At 39.2% G+C, this 19916-nt stretch overlaps 1 protein-coding gene across 3 annotated transcripts in view; it reads right to left on the reverse strand.

Annotated features, from left to right (window-relative positions):
- PHC3 (polyhomeotic homolog 3) overlaps positions 1–19916 on the reverse strand; it is a 96104-nt gene that overhangs the window by 1718 nt on the left and 74470 nt on the right. For 2 of the 3 annotated variants that reach the window (XM_054039586.1, XM_054039588.1), the window contains 5 exons: positions 18428–18681; positions 17276–17435; positions 10587–10701; positions 3877–4027; positions 3554–3785 (listed from right to left, as the gene is read on the reverse strand). In XM_054039586.1, coding sequence (XP_053895561.1) covers positions 3554–3785; positions 3877–4027; positions 10587–10701; positions 17276–17435; positions 18428–18681 — 912 coding nt within the window. Of the gene's footprint in view, positions 1–3267; positions 3386–3553; positions 3786–3876; positions 4028–10586; positions 10702–17275; positions 17436–18427; positions 18682–19916 lie in introns of all 3 variants that reach the window. The other variant, XM_054039587.1, reaches the window with a different exon arrangement.

Consider the following 19916-nt stretch of genomic DNA (forward strand, 5'->3'; position numbering starts at 1 on the left):
GAAATCCTCAACATGGAGAAGTCCCTATTTGTGTTCCCAACAGAATTGCGCACCATCGTCTCTAGGATGAGAGCAACTGACTAATTCTGGATTTAGTTGTAACTTCATATTTAAATTCTATAAAATAATGAATATTGTCCTCTTTTCAGTCTGATTTATAAATGAGCAAAGGACAGGTAAATAGAAAGTGGTGAAGAAGTGTTAGTTCAGCTTGAGTGGAGTGATATTGCATATGAAAGCAATACAATTCATAAGCTGAAACAGGAAGCCCTCCATAAAGAGTAAACCCACTTTCTACTTCCTTTTTAGTACTCTATACACAGATTTGGTTATGTACCAAATCAACTGACAATTTATTAAGGAGATGAATGAGTTACGGTCCAGGGTGATGCAGATTAGAGGATCGTTGAGTTAAATGGTTAGGAAACAGGAATGTCTTGATGGGGAATTCCATAGCATAAACTAGGTCTTCAGGAACTTCAAGCTACAACTCAGTATCACAATAATTAAGATAGCTACTGTAAAGCGGCAGATTGTCTTCTGTGTTAACTGTCTATATAGCACCTACCACAATGGGGCCTTGATACCTGATTGGGGTTCCTGGACACTAACATGTATAGAGTGGCATAAAAAGGGGAAAAGAAAAATTAAGCATCTCATAATAAGGATTTATACACCCTGATAACACATCAGAAAAAGGATTACATATTCTATTATGTGCATTAAGTGATAGAACAAGGCGTTTTTTTAGGCTTAGGTCACAAATGTATTACATAACTTCTACTACACCACTAAACATTTCAGCTGTAATACAGTGATGCTTTTGGGGCCCTATCTAACAACTAGATCACAACCTGTATGTTAAGAACCATTGATGTAGCAATAACATACTTTCACCATGGATTCTTGACGGCACAGACATACATAGAGAAATAACAAGTTTTAAAAGCATCAGAAATCAACCTTTCAGCTATGAATTGAAGACAATGGCCTCAATAAGCAGAAGTGAAATTAAAACAGCATACACTACTGGTTCGCACACAAATGACTGCCAAACTCACACCCTTGATGATATAAATATTGCAGACAGATGTGATGTTTTAGACATCACTATAAAGGTTCTTATTTATTGATTGAATGTAGCTAAAACTGTCACAAGTAAACTGGAAAGTAAATACTTCTGAGAAAGGATATCATCCTACGTCTGGCATGGGATCTGAACATGGCAGTTGACAGACATTTACATGCATTTACAGAGATGAACAAGAGCAAATGATTATTTTTAAAAAACAAAATCAATTAATCCTGTTAGAAGAGTTTAAGAGGTTAGCTTTACGAGGCACCTAGATAAGAGTTTTACTAAGAAACTTGTTTTAAAGTCAGTTTTGGAAAATTGAGGAACTGGAGTTTGGATTATTTCAATTCCCTTATTCAAATATATACTAATATTTAAGCTGCCAAAAGAGTGAGTATACGGTATATACCTTGTATTGCACCCAGCTGGTAATAAGCGCTTGGAGTTATATAAAGACCACTGACCTTGGAACAGTATATGTGAAAGTGGAACATCTTTGGAGGAGCATAGCAGATCCAACAGTTCTTCCTCTTCTCCACGAGAAATTAGTGGCAGTAAAAATGTCACAGAAACCAACTGTCCTTAAAAAAGCTCCAAGGGAATTCAGGAAAAGCTATGTATTGAGGCCAGATGAGACCCTATTCTGTGCTTAGATTTCAGTTCATGGATTCTATTTAGAAGGCTGTAATCCAAAGGTATCTAATGGATTACCAAAGACAGAAACTGACAAATCAATGTTGTATAACAAGACTGATGGCCTGTATGGAGTGCATTTGATTCATAAATCCAAAAGTCCAGTTACTATCCTGATACTTTCCTGTACAAATGTCAATCACCTCTGCCAATTGTGTTAACAATCTAGGAGAACATCTTCTAGAATGCTGCTTGAAAACATATTGAAGGTGTGACGAGAACCTGAAAGTGCCCAAAAAGATAAGAAATGTAGCCATATAGTAATAAGGAAGCTTTTTGGTATGTTGGGCCCATCATTTGGATATCTAGAAGATAAATAATTTCCAAGGAGGGCAGAAAACAAGAGCTTAGACTGGACTGAAACCTAATGTTAACTGTAGAAAAAAATTTCTGAACAAGTGTCATTTAAATTCAGAAATCAACATGTTTACCAAACATATATGAGGAACAGATTCAGTATCCTGTAGAAACTTCCTCAGGTAATTGTTTCAAAGTAGAGAACTGTACATTAAGATTTTAAAAACAGTGTCCTTGTTTAACACAGTAGTACAGGAATTTCTCACGCCTAGGCTGCTCTGCATGTTTTAAAAACATACTGTAGGGTGATCCAAGGTAGATAATGCAGCTTAATATACTTCCACATATAATAGTCACCAGAAGGAATGTACATCAAGGGTAATTTCTGTGGATTTAAAACTTCCACCTCTTTATAGAAGCATCATTTACTGTCAGAGATTAAATTCTTCTACTAAATTTGATTTACTTCGTAAAAGACTAGTGGCAAAAAGGCAAGTTTTATCACCCAGGGATGAAGATACTTTCCCACAGAAAATCATCCTACTAAAATGTTTGTGTTTCAAGAGAAATTGTTTGATATCACTATAAATCCCAGAAGCGAGTAAGCCAATAAGAACAGAGCCAACCTGAGTTTCAATGCGCAGAGATGTAAGTGACATGTTTTGGTGAGAGAAGAATCTTAGATTGCTTCAGATAGTGAGGTGGGCCTCATCACCAGCAAAGGGTATGATATGTGCTTGGGAAAAACTACATTCCCCAAGGGGGAAGCAGATATGGGAGCTAGTCATGGAAGAAAATGCCAAACAAATGTAAAATCACAACTATGAACACTGAGCTAAAAGAGAAAATATGTAAATAACGAGACAGGAGACCCATCCTAAATATTAGAATGGAATATTACAATTGTCCGTATGATTTCTAATACATGCATACTTAGAGGCTACATAGAAAAGGCTCTCTGTATTTCAGGTCCTCTGAAAAGTCATACAAACTATGGATTTAGTTTTATATAGGAAAAAAAATTTAAATCAGTCTTTTATATTATAAAAGATCTTTAATGTTAATCTTTCAATAATATATAAGGAAAGAAGAGCCCCTTTCTTGCTTTCTCTTTTAAATGAAGAACGAGTAAGGAGGGAAGAGAATAGAAAGAGAGAAGCATAAAAGGGAGGAAGTGTGTCTGATTCAATCTCTCTACTGACCTCTTGAGAGAAATCAGACTGAAGGGAGGAACACCTTTACTCTCCATCAGCTGGGATGCCACAGCAGAGGTGGGACTAGTTCTATCGACATGGGGCTTGGAGGGGAAACCCGGTTGTGCTGAGGGAACAAGCAAGAGGAAACAAATCACATTCCAGCCTCTACTACCAATTAACTAGCATCTGAGTGCTGTTACAGTACCTCTCCATCATAACCATGCTAAAAAAAGCAAAAGAGCTTTATTGTTGCAAAACTGTAAAAAAGTGAAAGTACTCTACATTTACATACCAGGCAAAGAACGTATGAAGGCCCAAACTTCATCAACTGTCCACATTGATGGGTCAGCTTGTACAGATGGTAGCAAGTCAACATTCTCTGGCATTTTCCTAATTTTTAGTTCCCTAAGTTCACGCTCTCTTTCCCTCTCACTTTGTCTTCGCAGACGAGTGGTCATGGCAGCTGGCACAGCATCATCATGAGAAGCCAAATCATTTTCTGCAGATGGATAAGTAATTGGAAGCTGGAAAATGTAATACAAATAAACAACTGTATTATATTTCTTTTGCAATTCTTAAAATGGTGCTCTAGTTTTAAGCAAGTATTCCACAGACCTGTCTAAGGAAGTGCTCTCGTGATGCCCCATCAGAGCCACTTGGTCGACGCGCACATCGTCCAAGACTTTGGCTATCTGACTTCCGATTCCAACGACTGTTCTTGTCTGATGTAAACAGCCCAAATTTTTTAGTGCAACTAACGTTGTGCCTAAGGAAACAAAATATATTCAATAGCATACTGATAACACAGTAGAATTAAGTTAAAAAAATCAGTATAAACAACATTTTATGCTTCCTACGGAACTGTAGTCTACTTGGTGGAACATGTTTGTTTCAATCCTGTTTCCCTAGAAAAGTTGGAGAGCTGCAATAAGGCTTGGCCTGCATGCTAATACTTTAGTACTCCCTGAGCCAGCTGTAACCATTATTCAGATTATTCTTAACTTTTAGTAGGGGCAGAATGCCCATTGTGGCTATACATATAATTGCTATTATCCAGATTACAGGCATACATTAGCACTGATTTTGCAGTGTGTATATTTTGGGGATAACTACACCATTTTTCTGTCCCTTATCAGAATTTGGCCATATTAAAAAACAAATAAACAAAATAATATTTTGAACAGGTGGCACTAAATAAATAAATAAATAAATAAATAAATTTTATATATATATATATATATAAAATGCCTTGACAGCTTATGACCAAAAATGATAGGACAAGGTTACTTACCAATAACTGAAGATCTCCAATATATTTTCTCTGCAGAGCCACACCGTAGGAGCCACAAACTTACTTCACAGATCATCGAATCATAGCCAGCAGTAGCAAAAATCATCAGTGCTCAGTGCATTTCCCACCCAGAGATGTTCTGGCAGGTAAATCTTGTCTACACTGGGAAATTTATAAGATTAACACAAGTGGGAGAAGTCCCAGTACAGACAATCACTGTCTACACTGGGGCTCCAACTGATACCGCCTTTGGGTTTGAAAGGTCCTGCCCACTAACTGTCCCATTTCTCTCAATTCAGAAGAGCCTAACACAAATTCCAAAGGTGGTGGGGAAAATGTCTGGGTCCAGTATGGAGTGGCAGAGGTAATATAATTGGAGAACTTCTGTTACTATTATGAAATATACTTTTTTCACCCCTCGCATGAAACCAGCTCTACAGAGCAAACAGGGAATCCTCAGGACAAGGGCTACATGGTACTACATGAACAGAGACAAAAGCACTGGTCCCCTCACATGAATATCCAACCTTGTTGCCAAATAGAGACAATTCTTTGTAAAAGCATGAACTGAACTTCAAATGGCAGCCTTGCCAATTTTCAAAAATGACATTAGTTTAGCCAAAGACCAGTGGCTGCCACTCTTCTAGAGAAATGGGATCTAATGAAAAAATGGACTCTTAAGGTGTGTCTTTCCTGTGGAGGTAACTGAGTTAGACACTCAAGTTGCTTCTCTTGAATTAGTTTAGCATGAGTGAGAGTAGCCATACTGCAAAATTAATCTCAAGTTGTTGTGTCCATATTAGCATTGCACTCGTTCATGTGTTGCACTAAGACTTGTAGAGGCATATCCCATGGTTCTTTGGACTGCAAAAAGCTGAACTGCTCTGTGACTTCTTTCCCAAAGAATTGTGGGAGAACATGTCTATTCTTTCTGGGCACAGGAGGAAATTATGGGATGCCACTGAGGACTAGTGACACTGAAGTGCAGTATGGACTCAGACTAGTCCAGAATGGTCATGTTAGCAGATGTTGTGCTAACTTGAGCTGTAGCATGAACCCCTGATGAGCCAGCCAATTCAAGTGAAAAGCACCACCACACTTGAGTTAAGGGGTTTTGTGTTTGTGTGTGGACAGGAAATACTCAAGTTATAACTCAAGTTAATGGCAGTGAAGACAAGTCCTAAGTCATTCTGGCACTGGAACACAACAAATCTGAATACATAACTTGATCCATTTTGATGATTTCTAAACTTCAATGGAGACTTTAGGTTTTCTCACTAATGCCATGAACAAATTAGGTGACTTATAGAAAGGTTTATATTTCGATCTACATTTAAAAAGAGAGACACAGCATCCTTGTAATATCTAACCAATGGATTCTGAATGTGGCCTCTCAACATAAGTCACAAGGTCTACGAAATTAAAGGTTACAAACAAAATAAATGGTTTGGGATGAAATTTCCTGTAAGGTACCATAAAGAAGGATCAGCCACAAGGGCATGGATTTATTGACCATTCTAGCCAAAGTAATGGCAATAAAAATGCAAGCTTCAAAGGATAATGGCGAAAGCAGCCACTTATCAGCAGAGCTGGTCAAAATAGTTCAAATTTTGATGAAAAATGGCAAAGAAATTGATGCATTTTTTGTGGTTCCTCCCCCCAACTTTTTAAAAATAGCTCAATTTATCAGTATCCAAAAGAGCTGGTCGGATCAAATTGAAATCCTGAAGACTTCTACAGTTAAAAGTTAATAAATACAAGTGTGACAGCCCCTTAAGGAACAGTTTTTCTGTCTCTTCTCACCCCTTTGTATAGTAACCCACAGGTGCATGGTAAACTTAAATGACTGCCAGATGTACCTTAGCCAGAAATCATACCATCTTCGTCATAAAGAGAGGGTAACCAAAAGTAACTGTGATTGGACAAGTAGCAGGAGCAACATTTTTAGGACTTGACTACTCTTTTAAACATTTCCACTTCGAAGTATAACAGTGCCTAGTGAAATGCTTTCTGGATTTCAAAAGAAACTTTCCAACCTCTGTTGAGACCAGAGATGGAATTCTATGCATACTATGAATGACTAGATTGTAAAGAGAATTTAGCCAAACCCCTAAAGCAGATGCATAAGAAGTCTCATAAATGGCATTATGAAAGCACATGAAGCCATCAGTCCTACCACTCTAAAGAGATGCTTACTGGGAAGTTGTGATACAACTACCTTTCGTAGAATCAGCCTTGAACCAGAGAAGCAGGGATCCTTCTGGAGTCCAAAGAAGCTCCTATAAATTGTTGCATTTGAGCTGGACTTAATACAGACTTTTCTACATATATCCTTCAGCCCAAAAGGGTTGAAGAAGCAGCATGTTATCTTGCTGATGTGACTCAAACCTGATCTGACAGAATTCTTATGAGCCACTTGTATCCTTGTTTGGACACATCTGTGATCCTTAACAACAAAGGCAGATAGCCACAACTGCTTGAATCACTAGGGTGAGGAGCAGAAGGCTTTGGAGCCTCCTCATCATGAGGCATCATCTGAGGTCAGCGGAATCAAGAGGTTGACAAATATTCCTCCACTAAACAGATTTTGAGCCTACAAGTTCCGTTGCCTCTGGCTTGGGATGTAAAAGCCCAAACAGCCTGTAGAGTTATAGTGTATACGCTCCTCACGCAGACACCAAAGGTAGTAGTAGGACCTAAACTGACAAAAGAGAGAGGTGGAGGACCCATGGCAACCCTTGATGGCAGAAAAAGGAACAGAGGGATGATTAGGAAGTAGGGCCTTTTACCCATACTGCTGTATTTCGAGGAAGTCTGGGGTACGCGTGCCCCTTAGTTTTGTTTCTACTGAAATGATTCAATGGCTTGTAAGACAAAGCAAGGCACTCCTAACAATGGGTATCTGCACAAATAATTTCAAAAGGAGACCTTTGCTATGAAATTTTGTTTTTCCTCACTGGCAAAAGCTTAGTAGGGGCTCACCTCAGAAGCTTTTTGTGCATGTTCATATGAATCTTTTAACAGAATCTAAACAGAATGATTGAAATTAGACATGGGAAAATCTATCTCCCATCCAGTGTAGGACTATTCCCTACAGTACATATTCCAGTGCTTTATTCTACCTATTTTTAAGTAGCTCAAGTACTGGGGCTTCATTCAGACCATGTTGGGAGACTATTCCACAGACTAACAAACCACACCGTCAGACTACTTCCCTTGACATTTAAGATTTCTTTTTTACTTTAATCTCATGGTCCCTAACTATGCCTCCTTGAAGAACATCAAATAATTTTTCTCCCTCTTTGGCCTTCAAATATCTGTAACAGTTATATTCTCTTCATAATCATGGGTTAGTTAGCCAAGCTATACATGTTTAGCTCTTTTAAAATTTCATCATTAAGGTCCAGCTCCTTAATAATTTTTGTTGCTCTTCTCTCATTTCTCTCAAATGTATCAATACTGTATCATTTTGATAATGTGATGCTGAGAGTGTCCATTACTGCCTTGTTCCTCTGTGTACACAGCCCAAAAAGTGCATGGGACATTTTTCCTGCCACATCACATGTGTGAACTCATTGAATTTGGTTAAAAAAACAAGTTCTCAAATTTAACCTAAAGGGTTCACCCTTGTTCCATTGCTTCAGAGGGTAGATAAATAATGGAGACTGGACTTTTCTACTTTCAGCTCAACTATAAAAATTATCATTAACTGGAAATTTTAATTCTGAGTATTTTCATTAAATTCTTAATGCTCTTTACACAAAAAGGAGTTTAAATTCTTAGCATCATGCAAAAAAATCCTGCAATATTGTAATATCTGTAGTTAGAAATGGAAGATATTTAAGATCATCTAACATTTCCCTTACAAGTGAAGGATTGTTCCCTACATTATGGGTCAGATTCTCAGATGGTGTAATCAGTGCAGCTTCATTGATTTCAGTTGAGCTACGTCAATTCACATGGACTGAGAATCTGGTCCTATATTTTCTAATCTGACAATCACATGTTCTTTAGATGTAGGGTTGCCAACTTTCAACTCACACAAAACCGAACCCTCTTGCCCCACCCCTCCTCCGAGGCCCTGCCCATGCCCCGCACTTTCTCTGAGGCCTTGCTCCTGCTCACTCAACCCCCTCCCCTTCCCTCTGTTGCTTGCGCTCCCCACCCTCACTATCACCAGACAGGGGCAGGAGGTTGGGGTGCGGGAGCGGGCTCTGGACTGGAGGTGCGGGTTCCAGGGTGGGGCCAGAAATGAGGGGTTCAGGGTGCGGGAGGGAGCTCTGGGCTGAGGCAGGGGGTTGGGAGTGGGGATGAAGAGTGAGGGCTCCGGCTGGAGGTGTGGGTGTGGAGCCAGGGATGAGGGATTTGGGGTGCAGGAGGGTGCTCCGTGCAGTGGCTGGGGGGTTTGGAGTGTGGGAGGGGGCTCCGGGCTGGAGCAAGGGCGCGGGTTCCAGCTGGGGGTGCGGTCTCTGGGGATGAGGGATTTGGGGGGTACAGGAGGGTGCTCTGGGCTGGGATCGAGGGGTTCGGAGGGCAGGAGGGGGATCAGGGCTGGGGCAGGGGCTCGGGGTTGGGGGTGCAAGCTTACCTTGGGTGGCTCCCGGTCAGCGGCACAGCGGGGTTAAGGCAGGCTCCCTGCCTGTCCTGGCTCCGCGCTGCACCCTGGAAGTGGCAAGCAGGTCTGGCTCCTGGGTTGGGGAGCCAGGAGGCTCCGAGCATGGCTCTTGCCCGCAGGCACCCCCCCGCAGCTCCCATTGGGCGCAGTTCCTGGCTAATGGGAGTGCGGAGCCAGTGCTTGGGGTGAGAGCAGTGCACGGAGCCCTGTGGGCCCCCCCAACCTTGGAGCCAGACCTGCTGGCTGCTTCTGGTGTGCAGCACGGTGCCAGCACAAGGCAGGGACTAGCCTGTCTTAGCCCTGCAGCACCGCTGACTGGACTTTTAACAGCCCAGTCAACAGTGCTGACTGGAGCCGTCAGGGTGTCTTTTCGACTGGCTGTTCTGGTCGAAAACCGGACACCTGGCAACCCTATTTAGATTCCTCCGTGCCTGGAATCCTGAATCCAATAGAAATCAAAAAGAGTTTAAGTTCTAGGAAAAGCAGAGTCACCAAATCTCCTCTCTCCTTGGATCTATAGTACCTATGTCTAGTCTTGAGTTTAATGGATTCTATCTATTTACACAACTAATTTGTGACAGAAACGGTCTGACTTTTTTGACTCATGATGATCTCATTCAGCCTTCAACAATTTCAAAAGAAGATCAAATTGGAGAAAAATTACACATACTTTTCTGTCAGTGGATAAATCATGCTTTCCTCTCTATGCTCTGGAATTAATGAAAGCAGTTCTATGAAAACTTACAGTAAAATGAATTTAGCTTGCTTTTTCATTTTAAATTAAAACTGGTTTTAAACATTCAAACCAGCAAAAAAACACAAGATAAAACTTCCACAGCAAAAGACCACTGAAAGATTAATACCTCTAGCTAATTAAGTGTAACAGTGTATCTGTACACTTCAATATTAAATTTCTACCCCAACAGCACTGACTGAAGAGCTCACAAATAAAAGTTTGATTTTTTTAAAAAAACAAAGTCAAATATAATCAGACCAGAGAAGGACCTGAAACCATCTGTTTACTTAATTAACAAAGTAACTGCTGTGCAGCTTTGTTTATTTGGAACATCAGAGCAGCTTTGGAAAACACCAACTTAACTATACTTGCTCATTACATTTTTTATTTCTCTTTTATGTATGTAAGTAAAGACTATTCCCACTCAGTCTAATAAACCTCTAAAGCCCTACCTATTCTGAGCAGCATTTCAGCTATGCCAGAACACATCACTCTGTTTTCTGAATTGCTTTTTAGTATATTACACTGTATCCCCTCATCACTGTAGATTGTAAAATCTTTGGGGCAAAGACCCTGTTTGTTATTTAGCATGGATGGTTTAACTATTTTTCAGGGCCATATACAATTTTAGTGTTATATCCTGATTAATAAATAAATACATTAATAATAATAATGCAGAATACCTTTTGGCACAGGACATGGAGCAGAATCGCTTTGACCGTAGGAACTTATTAGCATATCCCATTTTTCCACAAAACTCACACTTCAGGAGATCATTTTCCATTTCATCTAGTCCCTCTAAAGAAAGGAGTGACACACACAAGAAGTCAGTTTGAACAATTTAAATATGATGCCATTTAATTTCTCATCTCTTAAGGAGGCACAAAGTAAAATTCAAATATCAATATCAATACATTTAACTGAATGCCTTTAGGAAACTAAACAGACAATTGATGCCAAACCAGTAGATTATACAAATCATTGTTTGACCAGAGTGAAGTGTTAATTAATTTATCTAACGAATTTAGCCTCTTTTGTTTTGTTTCATTTCATGTCCTCAAATTTAATCAACCTTTTTGTCCCCTTCTATGAACTGATCATAAACAGTTCACTGTGAGCATTTGACAATCCATATTCAAAAGTCAAGCTCTGTCGCTTAGCTGTAATATGTCACATCATTACATAGTACTATTTCTCTTCCCCGAATGGATGAGAATAACTCTTATAATAGGTGGAGGATTGAGGAAGCCACTGAAGCACTGAATCTAATCTATAGAACAGATAGCAATTTAAGAAGAGAATAAGCCTACAGGGAATTAATATTATTAAGGTATTTTCCTTTTTAAGCCCCACAGGCCATGCCCAAGCCAGGATTCCTAGAAATATTAGGCTACTGTAAGATGTATTGCCTATGTTTAGCTTATTTTTCCTTTTCAGATTGCATAATGTAGTGACATATGTGACCAAATCTTTGTCAGCTCATTTGATTGTCTTTGTGCTCTGACAAGTGGTTCGGGAAATCCTGTTCTCTCCTGTATTAAGCAGTGTTCCCATCTTATATAAAATATACTTCATTTACTGTTTTAATAATAATATGACTTCACATATTCTATCACCATAGTTATTAATGCACACTGATCACCACACTCAGTGATATAATTATATGTGAATGTATGGTCCTAGTTACAAAGGGACTGGTCAGAGCCGCTGAAAATTTAAACATTTTCCAGTACTATACTTTGATTAATTTCAACAGCAAATTTTCCAATTTACTGACACACAAGAAAACTTAAGGCATTGTACCTAACCATATCATATAACCCACAGAAATTATCCTTCAGCTTCCAGCCCTCTCACCTAGGAAACTTAACTCCCCAAAATATTATAAGAGAAATCAAACTTTAAATCGTGCCTGGAAAGTTAACAAATCCAGGTTCTGCTGGAACCAGGAGGGAAGCTAATTCCAAAGATGAGGACCTGTCATGCTTTAGACATTGCTAGGTCGACCTAGCTACTGCCTCTTAAGGGGCTGGGCTTACTTAAGTGATGAAAAAATCCCTTCCATTGCTGTAGCAAGTGTCTACACTATAGTGCTGCTGCAGCTGTAGCCCTTGTAGTGCAGACATACTAATGATGCAGTGACATCTGCCTGCTTTTGCAGCATTGGAAACTGCTTTTAGAGGTGCGATCTGCCCCATTCATCTCAATGGATGCTAACTTGGATGCCAGTGAAAATATTCTAAATGTCACATTGTCGTTAACTTCAGAGCATGTAAGAAAGGAGAGGGGCTGATCATATTATGGAGAACTGAACAATCTACTTCGACAGTTTATTTTGGTGTACCTTCTTCCCACTTCCAACCGAAGGGGAGCACAGCAGGGCCTCTGAGCCCCTAAAGGGGGAGCCAAGCTCAGGAAGCCCAGCAGGGCACACAAGCCTTATTGAGGGGAAAATAAGCCTGAGAAGCACAGTAGATCATGTGTTGTGCAAATGGGTGTTTCCAAGTCCCACTGAAGAGGAGCCAAGACCAAGAAGCACAGATGGCATGCCCGGTCATATTTTGAACATCTGCACAATGTACTGTGAGCAGCATCTTACACGGGTGGAGCCGGAAAGAGTACCACCAGCTTTTTTCCCCCCCACTCCCTTCCAGTCTGCCCTCAGACAAATTATCCTCATGCACAGTTATTGAAATATAGCACTACTGGTGCTAATGATCAGGAGACCAAATTTAGCATTTATATTCTGCATGCATTCATGTGAGTAAAGCTCAACAGCTTACAAAACAGGTGCAAGCATGTTCAAAACAAATTCATTTTAAAATGCAAGTGAACATATAAAGGGGGGGGGGTTGTTTTAGTTTCTAGGTCGTCCGCCCCAGCATTTAGCTATTTTCCCCCCAAATCAGGCAATTCACTGACTACATCTTACTTCTTGCTCTTTTCATTCATATTTAGCGACACAACATTTCCACTTAGTTTGCAACCATGGTTGCTATTTTTTTGGTTCTAGACTGTTCATGGAACTCGAATACTAGCTAATAAAGACTCTGGTATGGTAGTTTAACATAAAGATCAGGAATCTGAACTTCTGATATTCTGACTCGGTTATATTTACTCATCAAGAATCATGCCCAACACCCTGCTGCATTGTCAATAGGATAGCAAACTGGTAAGCACTACTTCAACAAGAAGAAATCAAACAATGCTGAATAGATTAATGTGGGGGAGGAAACGTTGAAGTCCCAGGATCCTAATATATTATTAAAGCTAAACTCATCTTAAGAATGAAAATATTACCATGTTATGTACCAGTTTTATAAACCCATACAGTATTACAACTGCAGTAACAATGGAGAAAGGAACTCAATCTCATCTGCTTAAAAACTGCAAAATGCATCAGATCTCATCAACTTTGCAATTGAAGTAATGAAAACCACGCAAATGTACCCTTAAAATCAATCTCTCTTCCTACAGGAAAAAGGAATATACTGATACAATTCAATCTACACGCTCCCTGCAAAAAGACGACGACTGCTGGGAAAATGGGTAAAAAAGAAACTCTTCTTTTGCATATGAAGCACTTCTTTTTACCCACATCTTAGCTGTTGAATGATGGGAAAAGGGATTAAATTATTTGATCTTGGTGTTTGTGAATGGCTCTCAATGCTGTGTAAACGTTTCCTGGCTCATCAACCGAATAACTGCAGAATGTTTACGATACAATAACCAACTGTCAAAAATGAAACTACAAATGGTAAACAACAATGCAAATGTTTGAACAGTGCTGTAAAACAGATACAGATGCTCCCCGACTTACGCAAGTGTTCCGTTCCGGAACACCTTGCGTAACTCAAATTTTGCGTACGTCGGAAACATATACCCGACCATTACGCAACCCCCCCGCTCCCCCTCCAAAAAACCCCCAAAACTATTTCTAGTTTATTGAACTTTTTCCGTAAGTGTGGATTTGCGAAAGTCATGTTTGCGTAACTGGGAGGCGTCTGTAAACCGTCTGCTTGACATCTGCTCAGGAACAAATGTTATTGTTAAGGCTAAGATTTAGTCACGGAATCCATGACTTCCAGCAACCTCCGTGACTTCAGCGGCCGGGAGCTGAAGAGTCCCCCACTTCCCGTGGACTGGGAGTTGTGGGGTACCCCTGCCACCTCTGGCAGCCCCACAGCTCTGGCAGGCGGTGGGGGGAACCCAGAGCTCCCAGCTGCAAGGGGAACCCTTGAGCTCCCGGCTGCAGCAAGCCCCTGGAGCTGCAAGCGGTGGGGGTACCCCGCAGCTCCTGGTCCCCACAGGCAGCGGGGGACCCCTGGAGCTGCAGGTGGCAGGGATATCCCTCAGCCCCCAGCTGCTGCAGGAGGCTCCTAGCCCCTGCGCAGCTGCCCTGCTTCAGGCAGGGTGCGGACCCGCAGATCCCCATTTTGTCCCAGATATTTTTCGTAAAATCACAGACAAGTCATGGCTTCCATGAATTTTTCTCTTTTGCCCGTGACCTTTTACTAAAAATATCCGTGACAAAATCTTAGCCTTACTTATTGTTAGTACACAAAGAACCCTAGAGAGAGTCCTGTGAAAAATGAAACAGACAGTATTCAGTGTAACTACCAAATTTAAGATGACTTGCAAATTACTCCACAGAAACTGCAAACACGCTAAAGCATACATCAAAAGAAAGTAAAAGTCATGAATATTTTAAAAATATCTCACATGAAGTAAAAAATTAGTACCGGTAATTACCAATGAGTCAGGTAATTGCCATCTTGATAGTCTAATAGCTTAATATAAATCAAGAAGTAGAGCTCTCCACACAAACATGAGGTAGGAGATTTACAAAGCTGTTGCAAGGTAAGTTTTGTCATTTATTTGTCTAGAAGGGTATTGTATACAGTATTGTTAAATTAACAAAAAAAGTCAAAAATAACAGAACTTACCACATATACAACAACTTTGAAAGCCTCCTGTCTCTCTTATGCGTCCATGTCATCAGACTGTACTTCCTACCGGAAGAATCAGTAAAATGCAGCTCTCACTGAGAGACATCGGCACCATTCACAATTATGAAGACAATAAAACAATGATAGATATTTCTAAAAGCTTTTGTAAAATATTCTGTCAATTATCTTTTCCTTTACCATACTCCATATCCCTCAAAGGTTAAGCAACATGCAAGCCAAGGAGTTAAGTCACTTTCTCAGGGAAAAAGACAGGACTCTGAAGAATCTTGCCTACATACGATACAGAAAGGCCAGGGGCTCAAATCTCATTGGTTGTACACATTATAGAGTACAGAATGTTCCATTGATGACTACCAAATAGCTGAACATGGTGAAATTTCTGTGTTTTTTAATTTTTATTTTTAAAATATGTAGGAAATGTAATTTAAAAAACAGCATTAAAAGAATGTTAAGGTTTCAAAGTGAAGTCCTCAAACATCAGGAAATTAGTAAGTTAAGGCTGTCCTTGAAAAATGCAAAAAGGTTTTGGAGGACTTTTATGAGCCATATCAGCAATTGTGAGCTCTCAAACTAAAACAAGTCAGAAAACCCTGAACTGGAAGCTTAGAATAAATTTTGTATTTAATTTGTAGATACCATCTCATGTGTTTTGACTTGCAATAGGACTGCAAACTACTATATCTCATTTCAATAAAGTGTTTCCAAGATAAATAAGTTATCAATGTGTGTCTGTTCCAATGTGTTACTGAAATGAACTACTAAGATGAGGTTCAAATTGGATGTAAATTCTCAAGGCATCTGGCCCCAAATATCATTTGAGCTGTAACCTGAATCTCAGCTTTAAATAAAAATCCAGTAGTGATTAAATTTTCTATTATTATATCACCATCAACAAATATTCTTCTTAGCTTCAGAACTGTTAGAAACACTATGCTTTTTCCCTCCCCAAACACCTGCAATTCTCCTCTCTTAAGCAGTGGCAAACCATGATAGTAAAAACAATGTTCCAGAAGTTAATAATTAAATAAGTTGAATTTTGAGCTTGTTTGACATTGAGATATACTATAAATACAATATGTTTTCCCATCACTTCTATATCGGTTTCACTAGTGGGAGAACCACAGATATGAACCATTCTAATTGCTATAGAGTTCTCTGACGCCCTTATGAGGAGAGATTAGAAAAATATGTACAGCTTGGCTAACTAACAACTCATTTGGGGCAGAGGAGAGGACAAGGTAGCAATATACGGATATTGCAGGACAGAAAAGAATTATGGTACAAGGAGGTATAAACTAGAAGCTGAGCTGGAAAATTAAGAAAATCATAGGCTGAGTACCAAAAACAACTTCCTGACAGCGTCAGCTGTATTAGACTGTGGAAGAGACCCCAAGAGGAGATGGTGGAATTTGGGACTTTAAAATTAGACTGAAAATATATTAGAAAATGCAAGGCAGAGAATAATACACCATTGACTGGCGCCTGGACTAGGAGGTCTAAATCTCTTCTCTCTTATCATCTATGATGCTATCCATACTAAGGCTTGAAGACAGAATGTTGATAAATTGGAGAGGGTTCAGAGAAGAGCGACAAGATTGGTTAAAGGATTGGAAAACATGCCTCAGTGATAAACTAAATAGACTGAACACCTGGAATCTAACAAAGAGAAGGCTCAAGGCTGACTTAATCACAGGCTACAAATACCTACCATGGGCAACAAATATTTGATAATGGGATCCTCAGTGTAGCAGACATAGGTGTAACAGGATCCAATGGTGGGAAGTTGAAGCTATACAAATTCAGACCAGAAATAAGGCAGCAATTTTTAACAGTGAGGGTTATTAATCATCAGAGTAATTTAACCAGGGCTGTAGTAGATTCAGTCTTGATTTAAAATTTGCCAGCGATGGAGAATGTTTTTCTAAAAGATATGCTCTAATTCAAATAGCGGTTATTTTGTAGAAGTTTTATGGCTTGTGTTATGAAGGTCAGACTAGATGACCACAGTGGTCCCGTCTGGCCTTTGAATCTGTGAACCATGGTAGTAAAATAATCCATATTAAAAAAATGTTTGATAACCAGGGTTCTAACAAAATTGTCTGTAACTGTTTTGCAATGGACCTATTGTCAGCATTGTTTCTTTTTTGAGAACCATGCTAGCCCAAGTTATGCTATACTACTTAGGTAAGTCAATGGCATAGTTTTTATAAAACAGTGTGCATCCATACTGAACACCATTATAATCTGTGTTTGGCTATAACTGTTTGAAAATAATTTCAAATATCATCACTAGATATAGTGTCGAAAGGATCTAAGATAGAGAAACAGTCCAGATGTACAGACTACACAGTCTGTGCCATAGCATTGACTGGAGTAATGTGTATTAAATTAAATCTACAAACCTTCAGTAATTATGTCCTCTATCTCTGTGTCTGAGGAGTTCTCTGCATGTTTTGTATTGTTCTGCAGCTCTGACTCAACACACATGACACTCATGACCTGACCCTCGATTAGGAGCCTTTTTTTTGCAGGTTGCTCAACCAGCAGAGATGAACGACTTACCTGTTATAATAAAAGCAGAGCAGTATGAAACAACAATTAGAAAAAATGGCACTTGGTATTTAGCAATTGTAGCTGTGCCACTACAACAGTGTTTGCATTCTTTATCCTGTTTATTGTTATGATACATAGAGCCAAACATGCACACATCATTTTATAGACAAATAAAATGATAGATTCCCGCCCTTCAGATCTTACAATCAAAACTAGATTTAACACAGGAAGACACTATAGTAAGCAAAGGGAGATGAGGAAGGTGAATGAGAGCATGAAAGTTATCCAGTAAAGTGATTAGCAATGCAGAAAACATCACACTTTTCAAAACTACAGACCCAGTAGTCTGCAACTGGCCATTTCTGGCTTTAAAAGTTTCCATTGGTTAGCAACAATCTGCTCTTACAGGGCCAACTCCTGTCAGTGTTTTGTCAGTGACTTCAATGGGATCAAAGTTTGTCCAACACATCTTAACACCAAAGTCATAGTAGATGCAGAGCACCATCTCAGATATCTACACTGAGTAATTTTTCTATAAGATGGATAAAAGTAAAACTAAATATTAGAAACAATAATACTAAAACAATTTCATCTCACTATACACATCTCCTCACAAAAAAAAAAAAACATATATACTTTTTAATAGCCCTTTCCCTCCCCCCCTCCAGAAAAATTCTCTGCTATGGTTCTATTAAAAACTAGTAACCTGCCATTCAATTATACACCTGGATGAAAAAAGCAGCATGAATCTGAACTATACACTTAAGATAAACCCGATTCACATATGCTGTAATACATGTAAATATGCATATAACATATGCATATATAAAATATGCTGTAACAAATTGGCTATAAAACAGAAGGAAAAGAAGGTCAATCCCAAAATTCTGAAAAGTTATTCAGAATATAAAGAACTTAACTACATAATAGCCACAAATAACTAAACCAGATTTGTTTGCCTTTTAAAACATATGTTAATAGCTTTTAACTTTTACACTTACAGGAAATGGCTCTAAACCCTCCTGAATCACAAAGCCCTCAATAACATGGGTCAAGATCTGTGGTTTAACGATAGCCTGTGGAGGTCTGTTTTCTAGGCTAGGGATGCTATTAGGCATTGATGTGATGTTACTCCTTGTGGCAGCTGCTGGAAGCAAAAGAGGTGGTGGTGGAATAGAGGCATGTGAAGGGTCTGATGGAGATTTAATTACTGAGGCACTGACTGATGATGCCATTGCAGGAAGTCCCACTTGTTCTGAAAAAAATAATTAAAAATAATATATTATACTTTTAATCGGTGTGTCCAGATATTTTCACAGAGTTATAGAAAGCAGAGATGGAAAACACCTACATTACTGCATTCATGGTCTTGTCAATGAAGATTTTTTTCTCCTATAATTTATATTATAAACTTTAAATTATACCAATGATAGGACAACTTTACTTTCCATGGAACAGTCTTCCAAGGAAAGGAAAGTTATCCTAATAGCCTGCACTATTAGGACATTTTTCCTGAGATTCAACCTAAATTTCCTTTTGTTCAGTATCTCCTAGCTATACTCACCCTTGTCTGCAACAAACATTTTTCAAATATGTGTATCAGATAGCCCTTAGCCATCCATCTAGATTGTAAATCCACAAGGCAAGAACAGAGACCAACATTTAAAACTTGGGCGTCTAAAGCTGGGCTCCTAAAACCATATTAAAGCACTTCAATAGAAATGGCCTGATTTCCAGTCGTGGTGAGCAAACCTTGTTCCCCCTGAGCTGCAAATTCATAAACACATTAGAAAGTCAGGCCACTTCTATTTAGGTGCCTAAATATGGATACAGGAGCCCAACTGTAGGCACCCAGATTTGAAAATGTTGGTCTGTCTCTCCTAATGGCTGTGTAAGATGTCATGCATGCTTATGGTATATAAATAAATCCACTATTATTATTCTAATCTTCATCTCAGCAGGTTAATTATTTGTTACAGTGCATCAAGAATATTCACTTCCTAACTCTTATTTTATATAAAAAACCCCAAAACTAACTCAAAACCAACAAGGTGTGCATATGCCTTAAACTGAAAAACCACAAGTATATTGCTGTTTCCTTTGTCCTTCCATGCCTGGTCCCTCTTTACTTGTTGTCACTCTCACTTCCTAACTCCCTTATAAATTCAGAGGGGTAATGGTTCTCTTGCCAGATACTTCCTCTAATCTTTCCAGCCCAAGAAGCTGATTGGACTGATACAAATCTCCTAAGAGGACTTAATTAAAATAGTAGAATAACTTGATGTTAAACAGAATTGTAAATGTGTGATATATATTTGGATTTTTAATTTACTCTGTATTTGGAATAAAAGTGTTTGCATTTTCCAACTAGAGACCTTGATCCTGTAAGAAGATCAGCTTGTATGATAAGGGCTGCAGTGTTTTGGGGGCAGTTCACAAACCAATGAAAATTGCTACTGTTATTAATTAATTGTGGTAGTGCCTGTGGGC

This window comes from Malaclemys terrapin, chromosome 9 (assembly GCF_027887155.1).
Source record: "Malaclemys terrapin pileata isolate rMalTer1 chromosome 9, rMalTer1.hap1, whole genome shotgun sequence".
NCBI lineage: Eukaryota > Metazoa > Chordata > Testudines > Emydidae > Malaclemys > Malaclemys terrapin.